General features: G+C 49.2%; 2 protein-coding genes across 3 annotated transcripts in view; one reads left to right on the top strand and one right to left on the bottom strand.

Annotated features, from left to right (window-relative positions):
- Positions 1-12181: 12181 nt before the first annotated feature.
- Positions 12182-16427, top strand: MRPS16 (mitochondrial ribosomal protein S16). The gene is made up of 3 exons (XM_032131908.1): positions 12182-12389; positions 12462-12722; positions 12805-16427. Exons 1-3 carry the CDS (start codon positions 12269-12271, stop codon positions 12948-12950), a joined length of 528 nt encoding a protein of 175 aa, XP_031987799.1. The 5' UTR covers positions 12182-12268; the 3' UTR covers positions 12951-16427.
- A 103-nt stretch (positions 16428-16530) lies between these two features.
- Positions 16531-21672, bottom strand: part of SLC45A1 (solute carrier family 45 member 1) — a 28860-nt gene continuing 23718 nt past the window's right edge. The window contains exons 9-11 of one of the 2 annotated variants that reach the window (XM_032131901.1): positions 20724-20900; positions 19845-20050; positions 16531-19773 (exon numbers count right to left, since the gene is read on the bottom strand). In XM_032131901.1, the coding sequence (XP_031987792.1) occupies positions 19492-19773; positions 19845-20050; positions 20724-20900 (665 nt within the window). In that variant the 3' untranslated portion in view covers positions 16531-19491. Of the gene's footprint in view, positions 19774-19844; positions 20051-20537; positions 20901-21672 lie in introns of those variants that run through there. The other variant, XR_004244221.1, reaches the window with a different exon arrangement.

The raw sequence follows: 21672 nt of genomic DNA, 5'->3' as shown, positions 1-21672 counted from the left end.
CAGGTTTGTGATGCCTCAGCTGCTGTAAGGCTGCTCCCTGGGCACCCCAGCCCTGTGCTGCCTCCCGGGCTTCCAGCAAAGCCATCGGCTACAAAGCCATCAGCACATCCAGCCACAGGCTCCCTTGGGCAGACTGAGATGGGATGTGGAGGTGGCTTTGCTGGTGTGAGGCTGATGTCCATGTGATCCTGGAATCCTGTAGGTTGGAACAGATCTCCAAGATCATCGAGTCCAACACCTGGCACTGCCAGGTCCACCGCTGAGCCATGTCCGTGTTAGGGACCATTCAGCAGAGACTGGATTGGTGCTGTAGTTGATGTAAGGTATGAGGAGAGTCCAAGTGACCAAAACAAAGAAGAGATGCTGGCCCAAAACCACACAGCAGTTTCTCTTGTTAATTATTATTTCCTATTACATCTCCTAATTTCTCTTGTTATGTCACAGGAGTTTTACTTTGCTGTGCCCCAAGGCATCATCTCAGATGGGCAAAATAACCTCATTAACTAAAGGACTCGCTTACTGAAGAGAAGGAATCAAAGAGTATAAGAATATACCCCAGACTGAGAGACTTGGGGTGGGGAGTCCTTTTGTGGGTCTTGTTGAGGGGTTGGAAAGGTGGTGCAGCTCCTTGGAGGTTGTGTCCCAGGGACAGGTGCCCCTAAGAGCCCACTGGGCATCAAGTCCTCTCTCCTTGGTAAAGAAATGCAGCTGTAGCAGTGGTCCTAGAAAATCTGGATGACTAAAGTGAAGTTTCTTGTCTGAGCAGTTCTAAGGTAAAGTTTTATTGAGCTTTGTCAAAAAACAAATGAAATAGACTGGCAAAAGCAGCATCTTCTCCTACATCTCCTCCTGTCTCATGAAGGAAAAGAGCTGAAAAGCTGTGGTGAAGTGCAGTGACCTCAGTGACACAAGCTATGAGTAATGCAGGAATCATGCCAAAAATGTCCAAATGGCTAATGAGCATCTCTGGCTACTTGCATGCTTTTCCTTTGGTGGTATTTGGGAGGCAGAGGGAGATGTGGGGTGCTGAGAAGTGTGGGTGCTCCCAGAGCCATGACCATCATTGTCCTAGGATGGCTTTTCCCTGTGGCACTGTGAGGGGATGGGTATTCCTGAAGGCAAGGGCAATGGAGAAGAAAGTGGGGAGAGCACAGCTGTCTCTTCCATGCATGTCCTGTAGCAGGTTCATCTCACCCCAACCTCAGGCTGCTTGTTCAAGGGGAAAACATTGGCAGGTGAGAGATCAGGATGTGTTCAAGGTTTGCATGTGTTTCAGCATCTGCAGAAGGTAGCTCTCATTCCAGGACAACCCATGAGTTCAGCCTGGAGAAGAGAAGGCTCTGGGGAGACCTTAGAGCACCTTCCAGTACCTAAAGGGGCTCCAAGAGAGCTGGAGAGGGATTTTGCACAAGGGCAGGGAGCAACAGGTCTAAAGTGAATGGCTTCAAATTGGCAGAGATTTGCACAGAAGCTCTACTTTGCCAAATCTGCTGCTCGTGCCTCAAAATGAAGCATGATGAAATCTTGCAGGACTTGTGAGGCCCAGCTGGGGTTTGGTGGTGGCAAGTGTGGCTTCTTCCCTTTTTTTTCTGCTGTAAAAGGATATGTGGCAGCCTAGGACCAAGGGATATTGATGGAGAAGCACCAGTGGCTGACAGCATCCACCTGACAGCGATGCTTATCCCCTTGCCTGAGGTTGCCATACCCATTTGTGTGTGTGTGTGATATTAAATAAAAAATAAGCAAAATGAGGACTAAAGGTTCTTTGGCAGCCCTGGCAGGTGGCAGGGCCCCTGTGAGGTTTGTGATACGCATTCCCACGTGTGTCCCCAGCTGGCACAGGATCGCTGCGGCCACGCCGGCGCGGAGCTGTGTTTTGCTGCCAGGCCAGTTGCTTGGGAAAAGGGGAAGGAAAAAAAAACTAAACAAATCAAAGAGGAAAAACTCACCCAGGCAGGCAGCAGCAGGCTCCAGCATGGCCAAGGTTTCCAAGGCTACTGCAGCCACACTGCCAGCTGGGACAGAGCTGCTTTTGGGGTCATCTTGTACAATTCTAGTGTGTGAGTTGGTTGAGCCGCTCGTGGCTCAGGTTGTGTTGGGTGGGAGGTTGCTGAATGAGAAGTTGGGTTTTTGGTGCAAGCCTTGCAGGTGAGGGGGCTGGGCAAGGCGAGCCTTTCCAAAGAGTTCGGGGTGTTTCCAGCTGAAATCCTACACCGCGACCATCGGGAGCCACAGAGGGGCCGACATCGTCCTGCAGGTAGGGCCGAGGCAGCTGAGCATCCTGAAACGAGCCGTGGTTTGGACGGAGGGGAGGGAGGAGGATGTGCTGGAGTCCTCCGCGCTAAGTGCAGAGGTACCAGTTTATGCTGGGATTGACGACCAGAAAAGGGGCTTGGCAAAGCAGGGACAGACCTGGAGCCACCTCCAGCAGCGTTCCCTGCCTGTCCCTTGCCTGCTCCCAGTCCGCAGGTGTGGCAGATCGTCATGCAGCCCTGGAATTCTCCGCCTCAGACAACAGCTTCGTCCTTCAGGACTTCAACTCCCCCCACGGCACCTTTGTCAAACAGCTGCCAGGTCCAAAACGCGGCCGTCAGGGTGAGGCCGGGGGTCATCCTGAGCTTCGGCACCGCGGGAGCATCCTTCGAGCTGGTGCTGGATGGGGCTGCCCAGGTAGGGTGGGGCTGCCCGGGCAAGGGTGGGTGGGGATGTCCAGGGAAGGTGCCCGGGCAAGGATGGGTGCGTTCTGCTGCCCAGGGAAAGGTGCCCAGGGAAGGTGGGTGGGTGGATGCTGCTGCCTGGGGAAGGGTGGGTGGGGATGTCCAGGGAAGGTGCCCGGGCAAGGGTGGGTGCGTTCTGCTGCCCAGGGAAAGGTGCCCAGGGAAGGTGGGTGGGTGGATGCTGCTGCCCGGGGAAGTCTCCAGAAGCAGGAACTCCCTCCCAGCTCCTCCGGGCAATCCTCGGGAAAGGCGAGGGAGTCAAACGAAAACCTGGAGCTCCCTCTGCTGAAGAAACTCGGGCAGTTCGGTAAGGAGAAGGAAGAGCACAGGACAGGGTTGCATTAGCAAAGGTAGATCTGGAAAATGTCCTTTTCCTCTATTCGCATTTTATGTTTCCTCCCAAGCCACTTACTAAGAGGGAAGTTGGAGTTTAGATCAAACCTAGAGCAACTGAAAAGTTCCAATATTATTTTTATTATTTTGGCTCTTGAAGAGTCCAAGGTGCTGCCTAGATAAAGCTAGATCCTGCTGGAGCGGTGAGCAGCTGAATTCCCAAAGGCAGGATGCACACAGAATCGGCTCTGCACAGCGATGCAGAGCCGGTCCACGCGGTGCCTTTTCCTCGCTCTGTGATCCTCCTTTGGAGGAGCAGCTTTGAAGCCTGACCCTGCTGCCTGCGGGGAGGGAAGCACCTCGGCTGTGAAGTGTCTAACAAGGGGAGGGATGGCTCCTCTCGAGTCTCAGAGGAACGTGTTGTACAGAGGAGCAGCACCCGGCTGGGAACCGCATCCTGCCGTGCCCAGACAGGGCCAGTGTGAGGTTTTTGTGCAATCCCGCAGTGAGCCAGCGCCGTGGGCAGCAGCACGAGCAAAAGCAGCAGGGCTGGGATGTGCCCCGGGAGAGGGGAAGGTGCTGGACTCGCAGGGAGGCTGCGCTGGGGTCTGGGGCTCCGTTAACAGCCGGGTGTGGAAGGATCCACACCCAGATCCGACCCCACGCTGGCAGATGTTTAGTGCAGCCCTTGTAACTGAGACCTGGGTGGTGGCTTATCCCCAGTGTCCTGGAGAGCTCTGCTCGTCCAGAGAACAGCAGGCACTGCCCGAATTCCCAGTCTGAATGGGAAGGCAGAAGGGCAACGGGAGGCTTTGACTCACTGGAGTGGAGAAACGATGGGGCAGGACCTTGTGTGAGCCAGGAGAGCTGTGCAGGGAGCGCTGCTGGACCGTGCGCATGATGGGCAGAATTAGGGCAGTCAGATGGCGAGGGGAAAGCCCAAAAAGCAGCAAACCCCAATAATTTCCTTTTGCTTGAGCAAAGAGTCTGGATGTCCTGATTAATATCTGACCCTTGAGTAACGGAAATGGGAAAGGACTAAAACTGTGCTTCCGCTGAGATCTGTGCCTGGGTTTTGCACAACATGGTGCACGTGAATCCAGGGCTAAAATCCTTCCTTAAATCGTGCAGATAACATGGTGTTCTCCCACCCTAGATGTCCTGTTCCTTCTTGAAACGTTGCACAGGGTGGACTGGGCAGCTCCAGGTGGTTGCAGAGCCCAAACCCTGGTGTCCTGGAACTCCTCTGTGCCTGCACAAGGCTGTGCCTGCCCTTGCTGCAGTGGCAGCTTCCCCCCAACTCCCTGGGCAGGCAGCTCCCCGAGCCCCTGGCCATGCACCACATCCACCACTGCCAGGGCAACCCACGAGTGCCCGGGACAGGAGCACGGCCAGTGCCGCCTCTCTGGACACCTTCAGCAGGACCTCTGCAGTGAGCCCAGGTACTCCATGATGCCAAACCAGCCATTTGTGTCCTGGTGTCCTCACAGAGCAACTTGATTGGAGCAGAAAAGGGATGAGTGTTGAGCAAGTGGGTGCGAGTCCTTGTCCAGTGGAGCTGATCAAAATCCATGTGTGGTCCTGGGTGGCGTTCGGGTCAGGGAAGAAATGAGCTGTGACATCCCAGGGGGAATGCTGTTGCCCTTGCAGAGGGACATTTCCTCTTCCTTTTTCCTGGTGTGGGACCCAGAAGGGCCATGACTGATTTATCTGCACCACTGACTCATGCCTGTTCCCGACTCCTGTTTGAAGGGGTGTTTTTTCCTCCTTTGAAGTGGCTGCCTCGAGTGAAGGCACTTTAAACTGGATCCATACGTGACACACCTCTGAAAATGAAGTATGTGATAGAGCAGGGCAGAGGTGAGGGTTTGGGGGAGTAGCACAGCTGGAGAACATGACATTTGCCATGAATTTTGTGGTCTGGGGCTCGATGCTGTGGATTTCCTGCTGTGGGGTTGGGTTTTTTGAGCAGTCATAAGCCACACAAAGTCAACAGTGAGGTGCCGAAGTGCAGAATGGAGGCAGCACCGTGCAGTCCCGGTGCTGAACTGGAAACCACAGCGAGGGCGAAGGGAGGGACACACACAGCCAGGGTAGCACGAGCTCCTGTGCTGGGGAACAGCCCAAAGGATCCCCATGCCCTAAGGGCAGCGAGCAGAGCTGTTCCCATGTGGGAAGACAAAAAAGCTCAGCTTTCTGAGAGGCTGGGCAGTGCTGGAAAATAAGGGCAGCCTCTCTCTGCTGTGTCTCTGCTGCTTGGAGGCTGCTTTGGTTCCCAGAGGTGAATTACTCTCTCTGCTGTGCAGATTGTTTGCACTCTAAGAGTCTTTATTTTGGTTTCTCTGCTGGTTGTGAAGTGAGCTCATGCCCTGAATAGTGGCCACTGCCTTGGAGTAGTTGTGGGACGAGGGAAAAGGATGCTGCAGGGGGCATTTCTGCTGCCTGCAACCACCTCTCATGGTGATAATTTGCTGTCTTCCAGTCTCAACCAGAGTCTCAGGGAATGGTGCAAGCGCTGTGGGGGGACCCCCTTCCCTGGGGACTCACGAGGTGGATCTCCTCCTGCGGGAGAAGGTAATGCTGGGGAGCGAGGGAGGGAGGAATGCCATCCCTGTCCTTGGCAGAGCAGCTGAATCCTGCCAAATGGCTGTGTCCCACCGGGAGTCCCAGCAGGGTGTGGGGACAGTGGGTGGCTGGAGGATGTGGGAAGCTGGGGACAGCAGGACCCTTGCTGATGGCCATGAGATGGTAGCCCTGGGCAGGGGGTCTGGAGTCTCTGTGGCTGCAGACTGGCAGTGGCACCTGAATCTGCCCACAGGGTGAGAAGCTGCTGGAGAAGGAAATGGGTCACCTCTCTGGTTTGGAAACAGAGTCAAAGGGAAAAAATGTGGTGATAAGAGACCTGCAGGAGGAGATCTCGGCCATGGCAAAGAAACTGGCCCAGGCAGCAGTGAGGAATGAGGTTGAGCTGACCCAGAAGCTGCTCACCTTCAACCAAGAGCTGGGAGCCCAAACTGAGGAGATCAAAGCCCTGAGGGAACAGGTGCTGGAGGCTTCAATAGGCACTGAGCATGGAAAACACCTCTGGTACAGATGTAGCATAAAACACACTGGTGAGGAGCAGTTTGTGTGTCTGAAATCAAGGGAAACAAGATGGGGTTTCCTTCCGAATTCCGAATTCCTTCCTTCCTTCCGAATTCCTTCCTTCCTTCCGAATTCCTTCCTTCCTTCCTTCCGAATTCCTTCCTTCCGAATTCCTTCCTTCCGAATTCCTTCCTTCCGAATTCCTTCCGAATTCCTTCCGAATTCCTTCCTTCCTTCCGAATTCCTTCCTCCCTTCCTTCTCCATGCCTCTGGCATTAGGATTTCGGCAGGAACAGCCAAAGCACATTAAAGGTGGTGTTATTTGAAGCGATGATTGCTAAGAGTAGCTTAGCAATCTTTGGATGGTAAAGAGCAATCCCACCAAACCAGGACCTGGAGGTGCCAGATGTCCCTCTCTGATCTGGTCAGGAACACGGGTGACTCCATGTTTTGCAGATCAACAACCTGCAGAAAGACTTGATTCAGGCTTTCAGCCAGAGCAGCAGAGAATAAAAAAGGAAGAGAGATCATGAGAAAGGCATGGAGGAGAGACAAAAGGACAGAGCAGGTAAGAAGGACAGGCAGATTTTCCTGCATAAGTGGGATGAGTGATTCAAACAAACAAATAAAAAAAGAAAAAGAGGACTGTCACTTCCTCCCTCACTTTGCTGTTTGTACTAGTTTGAAAACAAACCAGTGGGAGGCACCAAGTCAGAATAACAATTTAATGGGGAAGTTAAAGTAAAGGAAAGAAAAAAACGAAAAGAAAACACTGGTTCAAACTGACAGAGTCAGGATACAAGCTGAGTCCCTGTTAGGCAGGGTGGTGGTAGCAGTCTGGTAGAATGGTGGCTGCAGTCCTCTGAAGCGGTGATCCTGTAGAAAAAAAGGGTCTGCTCTTCCTCAGAAGGTCCAGTGGTGGCTGTGTAGCTCCTGTCCTCTGGAAATCCAGTGGGAAGCCGGTGTCTCTGGTGTTCAGCCTCAGATTATATCCACGATGGGATGCTTGGTTCCTCCCTCTGGGTGGAGCATCTCACAATGGGGTAATGAGTCATGAGGCCAGGCGTTGATTAGGCTCATTAACAGAAGATAGTCTGGAGGGAGTTATCTATGAGTCATGCGGCAGGACAATGATGGGCCATTAACAGAAGATAGTCTGGGGGGGAGGAGGCAAGGAAACACTGCCCCACCTGATTTCAACAGCCGATGGGGATGGTAATAGAATACACTGCAACCCAGGACACCGTTTCAAACCACTGTTACATCATCTCATGCTGTGGGGGATATTTTCACTGGGTCAAAATGGAAGCATCCTTAATGTGCAATACTTTGAATAAATCTACTGATACAGACCTCCCAGAGGATGCTACAACTGCAAATGATCCAAAATAACCCATTTCAACCCTATTAAGGAACAAGAATAAGCATCAAAAAGCTGTGTGAAGTTTTGAAGGGCATGGTTTGGTCTAAGAGAAGAACCCAGAAGGCCTTGTGTGGCACTACCTAAACCAGCTAAACTACCTAAACCAGCCCTTTTTCTGGAAGGAAGAGGCAGATGAGAAGAGTCCACAGTGGTAAAGGAAACCTGAGAAACTGAGGAGCTCCAGCCTGACCAACATGACTTCCATTCCAGGATGTAACAACTCTTCAGTGGGAGATCCCAAGACTCTTTTGCTCCTCTTCAGTATTCCATAGGATTAAGACCAACAGTGGTCCCCAACCCAATCCAGAATCCTTTAAGTGTACTTCATAACAGGAGCCTGGTAATTAGCAAGTCTCATTCTTGTCCACTTTCTGTATTGACAAAGACCTAAATTATGATTTAAACTCTTCTAAAGAGAGCTTGGCCTTTTTTCCAAGGCTGCAGTTCATAGTGGCAGAGATGGCATTGGGCAGGAGGTGCACTGAGACAGAATAAACACTGGTGAACTCAGGTGGGTGCTAGAGTATGGCAGACTGTCCCAGGACTGGAAGGATTTTTTTTTAGTCTGGACAAAAACTTCAAAACACACCAGAAAAATTGGTGTCATATGTGGTAGCACTGCCCTTTGAGACTACAGGGAAGAAAGCAGTGTGAGACCAAGCTGTGCCCATCAGGGTGTGAAGTGTGGTGCCTGGAGCAGTGGACGGATGTTTTTATCTTCCTTGAAGTGCTCAGAGTGGTACCTGATATTCCCAGCTTTGAGAAATTACTTCGGCCCTGCAGTGAAAGAACATTCTGAATTTTGGATAAACTGAGTCGGGATGCGAGAGAAGGTGAAATACACAAAAATGTCACCAAGGTGCTTGAGGGACTGAAGCATCTGACATGCAAGAGGCTGAGGAGATACCTGAGATGGTTTAGCCCTGGGAAGAGGTGGCATCGTAACCACTGTGCATAAATACCCGATGGGAGAGGGTAAAACATTCAGGGTCACACTGTGCTGGGTGGTGTCCAGTGAAAAAAGAAGGAATAGGCACAAATTAAAATACCACAAATTGCACACAGACATGAGAAAGAACTTTTCCTACCATGAGGATGGTCAAACACTGGAAAAGGCTGCCCACAGTGGTGCTGGACTGTCGATCCTTGGAGAGACTCAAAGCATTACTGGGGGGGCCCTGAGCAATCTGCTCAGGTTTGAGCGAGGGATTGGACTGAGGATCTCCAAAGGTCCCTTCTAACGTCAATGATTCCATGCTCCAAGTCTGTATTGGCCTCTCTGACATCAAATCCTGGCAGGGAACCTCAGCCCCCACCTTTGAAACAAGTGAAAAGCATGGAACTGTTCTCATTTATTTAGGGCAATTCTTTGTATTTATTTAGGGAGTGCCCACAATGCTGGGGGTAGAAGCCACCTTTAAATCTTTCTTTTTTTTTTTTAATCACCCCAAGAATTCCTGTGAAGCACCTGTAATTTGTTCTGATAGCATTCTCTGTTTCAGAAAATAAAGACTTGTTGCTCTTTGAAATGAAACTTGGCATAAGTATGTCATTGGAAGTTACTGAACTGCCAGTTCCAATTGATCAAAAATTGTTATCCAGCAGAAACCCACCTTATCTATTGTTTCTAAATCTCAGTGCAGCCAGTTTTGTAAGGAACAGACCTTTGGCAAGGATATCTTTCCCATATCTCCACAGTTTTCATATAAGGTAATGCTGTACATGGACAAGCAGCTAATTGCACCTTCAGCTTTTAAAATTTATTTTCCACTTCCTCCTTCTGAAGAACAAGTAGCTTGTCCACATCTGTGATGTCAGAATGTTCTTTTGCGTCTTGTGCCTCTTTTTGCCATGCATCCCATGCCTGGGAGAAAGATCTCCAGAATACAAGTATTTATTTTCATTAACAACAGGAAAGCAAATTCAAAGGCATTAAAATGCAGATAATCTCTAATTTTAGACATAATGCACTTACTGTCAATTTAAAGCTGCTCCCTACTTATCCTACCTTCTAATTAACAACTCTTCTTGTTTGCCTTAATGTAATTTTTAAGAATGTCTCTGTTACTTGTCTGAAGTCAGAAGCCTTTTTGGAGTTCTATAAATGGAACACATTTTAAATGTTACATTCGTAATTTAATGCCAAGAGACATCAAAAACTATCAAATTTTAGTACAGCTACTTGGCTGCTCTTGTCACAGAGAGAGCAATGTGAGGGGAAGGAAAAGACCACAAGAAATGCACTAAACATTAACAGCAAGCAGGGCAACCTGGCACAGATTGCCCAGGGAAGCTGTGGAAGAAAAACCCCTGGAAGTGTCCAAAGCCAGGCTGGAAGGGGCGTGGAGCCAGCCAGGATAGCAAAGGTGTCCCTGCCTGTGGAACTGGATGATCCTCAAGGTCCCTTCCAACCCAGGGATTCAGGGATTCTCTGAACCTCTGACTGCTGGGATGGCCAGACACTGCCCAGGGACACTGGACAACTGCAGCTGGGGGAAGCCTCTACTTCTGTGTGTGTGCTTGTCACCTGAAAGAGGTACAGGATGGAATGGATGAGATGAAGACAGAAAAGAGACAAAGAAAAGAGAAAAGAAAGTGAGCCAAGAAGAAACAAGAGAGAGTAAAAGAGGCAAAGCAAAGAGGAAAGAGAGGAAAAGAGGGGAGAGAAAAGTGAACAGGAGAGAGAAGGGGACAAAGATGAACAAGAGAGAGAGAGAGAGAGACTGAGAGGCACAAAGAGGGGCAAAGGGGAGGGAGAGACAGAGGGACAGGGAGAGACACTGACAAAGATGACACAAAACAAACAAAAAAGAGCAAATCACACCAAAGAAACACGGGAGCCAAAGAGGGAACAAACAAATCTTTATTACAACTTTAGTGAATGACTTCTCTTCAGTTACACTTCCTCAAATATATTTCCGTACAGCTCAGTCATTTGAGAGAGTACATCAGTTTCAATGCAGACTGATGCAAAACCAAGGACGACTCTACAAAATGCGAAACTCCCTTGGACAAAAGTCCATACATGTACAGGGCTTTAGAATGCAATACAGGTGACAGAACAAATGACATGACCCTCCACAATTTCTATTTCTTGAAAAACCAATCAACTTAAATACACATTAGTACAATACAAAACCAAGGGTAAAACACAATGTCTATACAAGTACAGGGCATTAAACTGCAACACACATTCCACAATAACAAAACCAAAACAAACAAATATACAAAGCTATGCAATTCCTGGCCAACACAGGGTCATATAAAACTACAGAACGTAACATAAGCACAACAATAACCCGAATTCTAACCCCTAACTAAAATCCAGAGCTCTAACCCTAGCCCCAAGCCTAACCTACCACTAACCATTAATTCTAAGCCCTACTTCTAAGCAAAACCTTAATGGAAAGCCCTCCCCTTACTCCTTAACCAAAACTCTAACCCCATACCTAATCCCTAAACCAGAACCCCAACCCCTAACCCAAACCCTAACCCCATACCTAATCCCTAAAGCGGAACCCCAAACCCTAACCCATAACCAAAACCCTATACCTAATCCCTAAACCAGAACCCCAACCCCTAACCCTAACCCCATACCTAATCCCTAATCCCGAACCCCAACCCCTAACCCAAACCCTAACCCCATACCTAATCCCTAATCCTGAACGCCAACCCCCAACCCCTAACCCAAACCCTAACCCCATACCTAATCCCTAATCCCGAACCCCAACCCCTAACCCAAACCCTAACCCCCAACCCAAACCCTAACCCCATACCTAATCCCTAATCCCGAACCCCAACCCCCAAACCCTAACCACCTACCTGATCCCTAATCCCGAACCCCAACCCCTAATCCAAACCCTAACCCCATACCTAATCCCTAATCCTGAACCCCAACCCCTAACCCAAACCCCAACCCCTAACCCAAACCCTAACCCCATACCTAATCCCTAATCCCGACCCCCAACCCCGACCCCAGCCCCGTTTCCCAGCTGTAGTACCGCCTTTAACCACCAGGTGCCACCAGCGCGTCCCTGCGCTCCGTGCGCATGCGTGCACCCCGCAGCTGCGGTACCGCGCTCCGCCAGCAGGTGCCACCAGGGAGCCGCCAGCCCAGTGCGCATGCGCCGCTGAGTGGCGGGGGGCTGCAATACCCGCGCTCGCCAGCGGGCGGCGGCAGCGAGTCAAAATCCCCGAGTGCCGGAATTTGGGTCGTGCCAGTGAGACAGAAACACGGGAACACGGGGAGAGCGCTGCTCCCTTCGTGCGGGTCACCTCTGCTTATGTTTTCAAGCCTCATCTCAAGCTATATTTGTATTTGAAAGCCATGTAAGTCTATATTCAGGATATCTTACATTCTAAAATCCTATATATATATAGGGTATATATATCTAATATATATATTAGATATATAGGATATATATTAAAAAATATACATACAAATATAGCAGATACGGGGGGGTATTTTAAAATTAATTTTTATATAAAGTAAAATTATTTGTCAATATATATATAAAAATAACAAACTTTGCAGTTTCAGTGTTTTACACACACGCACACCCTCTCCCCCTCCCTCCCTATGAATTTCCAGGCCCCTTGGGGCTGTACCCTCCCTTTTTGGGGAGCCCCAGTGACTGCCCGTGGCTCCGCGCTCATCTCCGGCCCCAGCAGCACCGCTCTCCCAGTGATACTGGGATGCCCCAATGACGCCATGGCCCCTCAGACTCCAACTCCCGGCAGCCACCGCGCGAGCCCACGCCAAGCGCTTCCGGCCCCTTTACGTCATCGCTGCGCGCCGCGCGCGGGCCGTGCCGCCGCCATGGTGCAGCTCGGTGAGTGCCGCGGGCTCGGAGCGGCCCGGCCCGGCCCGGCCCGGCCGTGACCGCCCCGCGCTTTCTCCGCAGGGAGCCGCCTCCTGAGGGGCTGCCGCGGCGGCCACGTCGTCATCCGCTTCGCCCTGGGGGGCTGCACCAACCGGCCGTTCTTCCGCATCGTGGCGGCCAACAGCAAGCGCGCCCGCGACGGGAAGTACCTGGAGCAGCTCGGCTGCCTTGACCCGCTGCCCAACGCGCACGGCGAGAAGGTGGCGGGGCTCAACCTGGAGCGGCTGCGGTACTGGCTGGGCTGCGGCGCGCAGCTGTCCCGGCCCGCCGAGAAGCTCCTGGGTAGGCGTGGGGCGGGCGCCGCGGGTGGGAGCAGGGGTGGGCCCCGGTTCGCTCCCGCGTCTCACCGCGTCTCACCGGGCAGGGCTGGCGGGGTTCCTGCCGCTCCACCCCATGACGGTGACCGGCGCTGAGAGGCTGCGCCGGCGACGACAGCGCGAGCAGCAGCCCGAGGCTGCCCCTGCGGACGGTCCGGCCGAGCCCGGCACCGCGGCCGGCACCGCGGCCTGACACGCCCCGGCCGGGAGGCTCCCGAGCGGCCCGAGACCGCACCGGTCTGGGACCGCACCGGTCTGGGACTGCGCCGGCCCGCCCGGGCCCGAGGACGCGTTCTGCCCGTCAGTGCATCTGACCCCATTAAAGTGTTACCTCTACACAGTCCATCTGCTGCTTTCTCCAGACTCTTCTCAACCGAAGTTCACTGTTGCCAAATTTGGTGCATAAATGAGGTTTTGCTGCTCTAAGGCAGGTGTAGAACCATTCCAGAAGGCACCTACAGCATTTCCTAGGCGTGCCATTGGCTCCAGCTTCCCTGCCTGCAGTAATGGCATGTCCTCTGCCAGCTTCCATTGGCCTGCTCCACTTATCAAGTGGTTTGACTTCTGGCTGTGATTTACTGTAACAGAGCAGTCCAGTGGTTCAGGGGAGGCCTGGCACAGACAAATGCAAATGGAAGTGCAGCTGTATTTCTGTTTACTTTCTCTAGAGAGTTTCTGGGCCTGTTTGTTCATTTACAAGTAAAAGAGAAAGATTTCGGTCCCATGTAAAGAGGGATTGGGGAAATTGTCCTTTGAGTCCTACTATTTAATCACATATTTGACCCTGTTTGAAGAGGCAAGAAATCCACCAAAGTCCCTCTCCTACTTTAGATGCACCTTATGCTTTTTGGGGTTTGCTTTGGTGCAATTCCTAGATGATTCTACAAACATCAAGCAAAGACAAGTTTCCAGTGTTGCATCTCAGTAAAAGCGGTAGTGTAAGCAGCCCAACAGAGGATGAGTAGACAAAACACTTTAAGAAAAGGGTCTGGCTTGCTCTCACAATACTGAGAAAGAGTGGTTTTATTTCTGCTCATGGATGAAAGATTAGGTGAGTAAAAAGCTATTCTTGGAAGTGACTGAGGCTATGAAAAGTGGTGGTGCTTTTCTATTACACCTCCCTCCTTTTCTGTGTATTTGGTACATCCAGCATCACGTTTTGTATAAAATGGTGAGTGCACTCTGGTGCACTGATTTGTAGGAAGTTCCTCCCTAGCTTACTCTAGATTTCCTTTCCTTGCTCCACGGGGAAGGTTTGCATCCACAGTGTTTTTCTTACCATAATCAAAGGTGCCACGAAGCTTTTCCTTTCCAGAGCTTTCCCCTTTGAACACAAGGTCTGTCTGTAATGTTTCTTTTAAGACAATTCTGTGGAGACCTGGCTTTTGGCCCCACTAAAAAAAATGCAAACAAACAAAACCAAACCAAACCCCACACAACCCCTCAGCCTTACATTGTTACTAAATAAAGCATTCCACAGTCATCCACAAGGCAATAAAACAGTTGTTTTCATGCCCTTTGCCATAGTAAGTGCTCTGGGGCTGCTCTGCAATGCAGGAGGGTGAGGGACTATTGGCATCACACACTAATTTTGCGTGACAGTGGTAACAGGAGGTAAATGAAGGAAGTTCTAAGAGGAGAGTCTGGCAGTGCCTCACCTAATTCCCTCCTCGTTGTCCATGCAAGTACTGCGTCTGTCTCTTCTTATGGACCCAATTAGTAACTTTTTCTAGATGTATGAACTGTTCCATGTGAGTCAGAAGAACAGTCTGTACAACAATGCACAGCCTCTGGGCCACTATAACCCCAGCCTGCTGTGGAAGCAGTGGGGTTTTGTGCACAGATGCACAGTACTGTGCACCAGGACAGGACAGCTCAAGCTTTCAAAAAAAAAAAATAGGCATGCTGGGCACACAAAGCATAATTCTCAGCAGCTGTGATGCTGACAGCAGATGAAGGCTGAGAACAAATTACAGTGAACAACTGTAGTACCGTGCAAATGGTGAGAGGTGCAGGGCTGGAAAAAAGGGGGGTGTCTGAGGCCTCCTGGAATGTGGTAGAGAAAACCAGCAGCAGGTAGCTCTGAGCACTGAATGCCATTTACACCTTGGACTGAACCTACCTTTCCAAAGATTATTTTCTCTGGAGCCATGAAGAGCCCCTGTTGGTTAAGGGGGCTCTACATAATAAAGAGTGCATAGGAATGTAGGTTCAAGGGCTTGTTGCTCTAAACACTTCACTAAATAGTTTACAGCAAGAGCTTGGGTAAAAGGAGCAAACATTTTCCTTTCCTGTAGGAAGCAGCATTCTTCTTACTCAGTTGTATTCCATCCCCTCTTCCCCAAAGAGTTGTGTGGGCTAAAAAATAAATAACTGTAGTAAATTAAAAACAACTGAAAGGAACAGGCATAAAGCAGAAGCAGAGTAGGGTATCATCAGGCTGGCACACAGCAAAAGCCAGGCTTGAAGAAAGCTATGGATGAAGCTCAAACCTCCAGCACAGTAATTCTTCACAGGACTGACAGCAATACTGTTACATTTCTCATGTTCAAGTAGCTCTCGTAAGCTTGGTTAGCACTGTACTCACACAACCCAAAATCTTCATCTCTGCTCTGATGCTGTGATTTCCTCTGCTGGCTGTTCCTTTGGCTATTGCAACAAGATTTGTTATCCTTTTTGAGAGAGAGCTATCCCCGGATCCTAGAAAAAGCAAGAACAAAACAAACAAACAAACAAGCTTGCATACAGCTTACATACACAGCTGATAATGCATCACCCCCACTGCAGTCTGCTCCCCAGCCTGCAGACTGCTACTCTGGGCACATCCTGCATTGGAATTCATCTCATTAATGTTACTCATTGCCTGCTTTCTTCTGCTCCCCGGACTTCCATACTCCACACAGGATGAAGCAACCAAATACCTTTTTGGGTATTGGGCTGTGCTCTTGCCTTCTAGATCTAAAGAGAACGTGGCCACCACTGGGGCTGGAGGCATTAGGCAGCAAGCTGCAATCACCCAAAATTGTCATTATTCCATGTATTTACCATTTCTGCATGGTATATATGAGAGAGGGTGTTGACAAGGCTTTTAACATTAAAAGCTTCTTGTACAGCATAGAACACTGTCTCCCCAGAACCTTCAAACCTGTTAGGACACAGCAAGAACTGCAATACCAAGTAAGGATTCTAGTAAAAGACCTCCAGCCTGTCCCAGTGCTGCTGCCCTGCAGCTTTTGCTTCTGTCTTGAGTGTTGCAGACTGAAATTTGCCAACTGACTGTGCTACAGGAGCAGTAGCCTGGGGCACAGGAACAGCAATGGAAAGTTGCTACAGCCATTTCCCCAGTGAGCATCCACAAAAACCTTCCCTGCAGAAAAGCTGGGCTAAATGAATCATTATGAAATAACAACCACAGGTTTGGAAAATGTCTATTTAGATAAACAGATGCTGGAGATCTCCCTTGGCATTTCAGCCCCTGGTACTCAAAGAGTTCTCAAGATGTGTATTTGATTTATGCAATCCATTGGGTGCTGTTATGATAATGGCATCTAAAAGTTTCTCCTCTCTCCTGAGGCTGTCTCCCAGTCTGAGGGAGGGAGAACATACATTTAGAAAGCTACCTTTTATGCAAATTCTTTTTTTAATAAACTGTCTCTCCTATCGAGTGCAAGATGTTTAATTACTCATTTGTAGAAAATAAATTTACTAGAGAACTCTTTTAAATACTTCCCAATATTGTTTTTCTTTATATATACATAGATACATACTATATATATATACACACACACAATTTTATTCTGTTTGATTCTTGAAAAGACTTATTTTTGCAATCAAAGAACAGCAGAAGTTCTGAAATCATGAGGTTGTCTTTTCTGAGAAACAGCAAAGGCTGAGTGAGCTGCAGACATGCTGAAATGGTTACAGGTAGCTTAATTACAAATGTGAAAACTGGTTAGGTCTTTTCTCCATCCCTCTCCCCATTTTCTCTGCTTCTGTACGTGTGTAATAAATACATTTACAAACATCCACAAATAATTGCCATGAAGCAACCTTTAATGATATGGACTTAATCAAAATTAACCTTTAGGCATCACTGAAAAACAGCACAGCGTAAAATCATTTTCCTGCCTAAACCCATGCATCGTTTTTCTAATCACTAACTTGCAAATTTAGACAGAATATTTGAAGCATTTGGATTCCAGAAGGTAAACATCACCTTGCAGCTCACAGTTCACCAGTGACCATATACAGTAATTTCTGTAAAATACAAAATGTCTGTCAAAGGAAGAGAATAAGCAAGTTAAGCAATGCCTCTTTTTAAAGTTATTTCTAAGGATTTGGTGCAGCTTCCAGTTCTGCATGATGGTGACAGGCTCTGTTTTTCTTCCAGACACCACTAGTATTGCTCAAAACCCCAAATTAACACAGACTGATGTTGACTTAAAAGTACTATGTATGTACCACTACATAAATACATATGCAAAATAAAGTCCATATCCCATAAAATAGAAAATGTAATATAGAGTCTATTGGGCAATGCATACAGGCATAGCAATAGTTTTATAACTATATAAATGTAGTTCATATTATTTACAGATGGAAATGGAGACAAACATTATCATCAAATACATTGATTTTATGAATCTTTTGAAGATTTTCACTTGCAACCGAATGATCTGCAACTCCAGCTACGTGGAAAAGTAAAGTGCTCACAATCCATTTAGTGCAATAATGCTGGCTACAAAACTTAAGAGGAGAAAAAAATTTAAGAACTAATACCACATTAGCTAGAGGGACCAAACAAAAAATAAAATAATTTTTAAAAGTTTGAGAAGATAAGGAAAAGAAATTAAAATTACAAAGCAGGCTAACAAGAAAAGAAAAATTCTCCAAAGTCAAGCCTTTAGATTGTCAGAAATCAGAAGTGCCAAATGTAGTTTCTCATGCTATTTTGTCCCAGCTTTGTCCTGAACTGTCCCATAATCGAAGAAATGGCACAGATTTGCAGATATGACACTATGTAAGCCCAAACAAAGAAATGAAAATGAATGTACTCATCAATCTGATAGCTGACAGTCCCCTATCTCTGAGTGCTTGACTTGATAACTTCAGTAGTATTCCTCTGTTTAAGTCACTACTGAGTAACATGAAACTTGCTTCTAAAATAAATTTTTTAAAAAGTAACGCTGGGGAGCAGATGATAAAAATGAGAGGTTCTTACAAGTCATGTATTATGCTTTCAGCACTGGATTACAGTAAGCCACAACAACTAAAGATTACACATATTATTTCACCTTGGCATCATAGATCAGAATAAACTTAGGGGAGCAGTGAAGTACAACCCATTTAAAGGAGTGACTCTCTAGAGAAAACCCTTCTTCTGGACCTAGGGACCAGGTGAGCAAATATAATCTCTTCAGGGATGCCATGTGCAGCACATGTGAACACCAAAATGCCCCTCAGCCTTGGTAAACATTGGCTGCCTACCCAAATACAGAGGCAGACTGACAGGAACTTTAGAAATAGTTTTATTTATGACTTAAAATTAACTCCTGGCCTTAACTAGAACTTGTACAAATTCTCACACACCACCTTCTAAAATCAGATTAATTAATAAATCTCACAGATAATGAAACCCAAAGCCCTTTTACTGTTTTAACTGAGATGTGGAAGATGCAGCTCTAACTGACAAGCACTTAAGTCACTGATCCCCATACAGACTTCAGAATGTGCCATGGTAAAATTGTATAAACAAGAACGATGTGATGCAGGCTTCCATACAAATGATTTTTCTTAAGAGTAAACTTCAGAGTAACCTTCTGCCCAAGGGAGGTTGATGGCAAAAGACCTTTCTCTGCAAAGCTGTATTATGGACAACTGCTAAATTGGATTCTGGACAAATCCTCCTCCTAAGTCATCACAAACACCTGTAGTCTTAATTAAAATCTAACGAGGAACGAAATATGGATGTATTGGCAAACATCACCAAGGACCACAGCCAGGACCTCCAGAGTGGGGTGTGGGAGCCAGGCCACAGCGCTTTCAGCCCACTGTGGTGTCTTGTAGCAGTTCTGCTGGTGGGAGCTCTGAGCACCCAGAAGCCCACGGCACTTGGCAGAGGACTTACACCACCCAAGCAGGACCAGTTGCTCTCAGCTTTTCCAAAGTTTTGAAAAGCACCCTCCAGAGCCAGGCCTCCCACGGGCAGAGGCTGTAGGTTGGACCAGCAGCTCCCAAAGGTCTCACAGGCGACCAAGGCTGCTCTGCCTGGCCAGGAGGTGGCACCTTCTGCCCCCCAAACTGGCAGGTCACCACTCCCACGGTGGCAGTCTCTGCAGCAGTGTCCAGCCTAGCAGCTCACTGCCACTCGAGAGAGTGAGGCTGTCCTGCCCAGGCACCAGACTTTCAGGTCTCCTGCCTCATGCTGGACAATACCAGTCATCCCCGGGATGACAGCACCACGAGGCAGCTGGAGGAACGGCCCCACCACTTCCTGCTGCTGTGGCCCCAGGGCCTCTGCCACCCCAGGGGAAGGACGAGCAGTGCCAGGCGCCGCTGACTCACCCCTCACCTTCCCACCAGGCGGGGGAAAGCTCACCAAAGCCAGCGCAGACCTTTCTTTCCATTTGCCAAGCCCACTGCTGCCGGCCCAGGGGCGCACAGCCCATCTTGTCACGATAGGGAGGCCAAGGGTGACGCAATGAGGCAGCAGAGGCTGTGGCAGCTTCTCCCATTTATTCGTTCCGCGCACGGGGCAGGAGCGGACGCCGCTCCTCGGTGGGTGGCAGCTCCTCGGTGGGCAGCAGCTCGTAGGTGACGCAGAGAGAGGAGAAGAGGCAGCCCAGGAAGGACACCAGGCTGGAGAAGTACATGGCACTGCTGGCGCTGCCCACAGCCGCCGTCAGCGGCCCCATGGCCAGGGCCACGAGGATCTGCGCCAGGAAGTACTGGCAGCTCAGCAAGGAGATGTCAACGCCCATCCCACGCCGCGTGCCCTCCGCCTGCGAGCCTACGAACTGTGGGGACACAGCCACAGAGTAAGGGGGTGTCCCGGGGGCTCCTGTCCCCTCCCCGGCCCGAAGCTCACCTCTCGGCTCTGGTAGTAGTCGCAGAGCAGGGAGTAGGGCAGCGTGCAGAGCGTGGCGAACAGAATGCCGTAGGTAGCGCACAGGGACAGCAGCACGTAGACATTCCTGGAGAGCGTGGCCAGGCCCGTGCCCAGCCCAAAGGCCAAGTATGCCACAAAGTACAGTGTCCGTGTGCTAAACCGCTCCTCCAGCTTCTCCAGCACAGCTGCAAGAAAACGGTACAGCTTTCGGGGTGAACTGCAGCCCTCCCCACTGCCAGCGGTCAGTGGGGCTGAGGGGTCCACCTTTGGTTAGGCAGCCACATCTCACTGGCAACCACTACATCTCTGAGGAATTGGTGGCTTGCATGTGAGTGCCGAGGACCCCTTCCAAATCCAGCTGCCATGATGCAGCATTGCTGCCCTATCTGCACAGAGGGCACGGCAGAGCTGAGCAGTGCCCCTGTCCCAGAGGGTTAAATGGGAACTGGTGGGGGTGGGCAGGCAGAGGCATGACATACGTGACAAAGTGCTGGGGTGGCACATGACACCTGAGTGCTCTGTCTGGGACACACAGGCACTGGGTGCTGCTGCACCAGAGTTGTGCCTACGGTGACTGCATGTATTTCTGGATTCAATGTACATCGAAAATGCCGCTTGTGAAAGGAAACATATCCAAGGAGAGATGTGTTTTCATTGGATTGCTGACCTCACCTGCTGTCAGTGCAGGCCAAGCTAACTAGCAGAGGTGATCGGGTGAAAAAGAACACTTGGCTTCAGCACTTGTGCCATGTGGTAGGCTATGTGCAACATAAACACTGGGCTACCTGTTGCAGAAACACCACATTTAAGAAACATATCTTTTCCCAAAGCAGTAGTTAAGATGGATGTACCAAGTACCTGAATAGAAAGCAGCACTGAATGCATAGATGCACATTCCCCAGCAGCCCATGGTGACCCCAGTGTTGTACTTCTGATACTCATCTGAGTTGTGAGGTGCTTTTGGGTTCCCTTGGAACACTACTTCTCCCATGAAGTCAGTATAGAAGAGCAACATCCCCTCAAATGAGAGCCACCCTGAAAGAAGTGAGAAGTTACCTATTAGGATTTCAGAATATCTGATTCCCCTTATAAGTTTACATGGATGTTATCAGCTATATTACAAATCACACCCTAGGACAGGTTGTGCAACCTGAGTGTTACATAACACCCAGCCACATTTATCTGAGACCGCTGCTCCCTGTGCATAATGCTGCAATGTTTGTTAAAGACATTCAGGCTTTTAAAGACCAAGATTTACCATTTGAATTCCTAAGTGGAATCCTAGAGGCTGACTAAAGGCCACAAAATACTGGTTTAGCAAGACAGAAAAATAGATGACAGCAGTCTGTGCTGTCTTCAGGTTCTGACAGGACACAGCGCTCAGTATAACAGAATGGCTCATCCCATGGTAATTTCAGGTTGCTGTTATCTTCCCACGTAGGACTGGAAGGAGTGCTTCTTATGGCATGGCTGCAGCCTCCAGAGTGCCTCTGACACAGTTAAAATCTCTACTCACAAATTGTCACCAAGGTCACTGATGTAGACAATCCCTTAATTCCTTTCACAGCCAATGAGTATTAATTACCTGGTCCCTTCTGTCCAATTTTGTGTAAACTGGAGTGACTGCAAGCCCTTCCTAAACACCAGTCACACAATGTTAAAGACTAAAGGTAACACTATGCTGGTTACAGGCAATGCCACATTCCACACCTCCTCTTGGCATGTTCTGGGACCCCTGTACGTGAGCTGTCAGAGAGAGGAAAGTAAATGCCAGTCTCAGGGTGTAAGCATGGAAATGCAACTAATC

This window comes from Corvus moneduloides, chromosome 22 (assembly GCF_009650955.1).
Source record: "Corvus moneduloides isolate bCorMon1 chromosome 22, bCorMon1.pri, whole genome shotgun sequence".
Lineage (NCBI taxonomy): Eukaryota > Metazoa > Chordata > Aves > Passeriformes > Corvidae > Corvus > Corvus moneduloides.
This window is presented reverse-complemented; position numbering and strand designations above follow the sequence as displayed.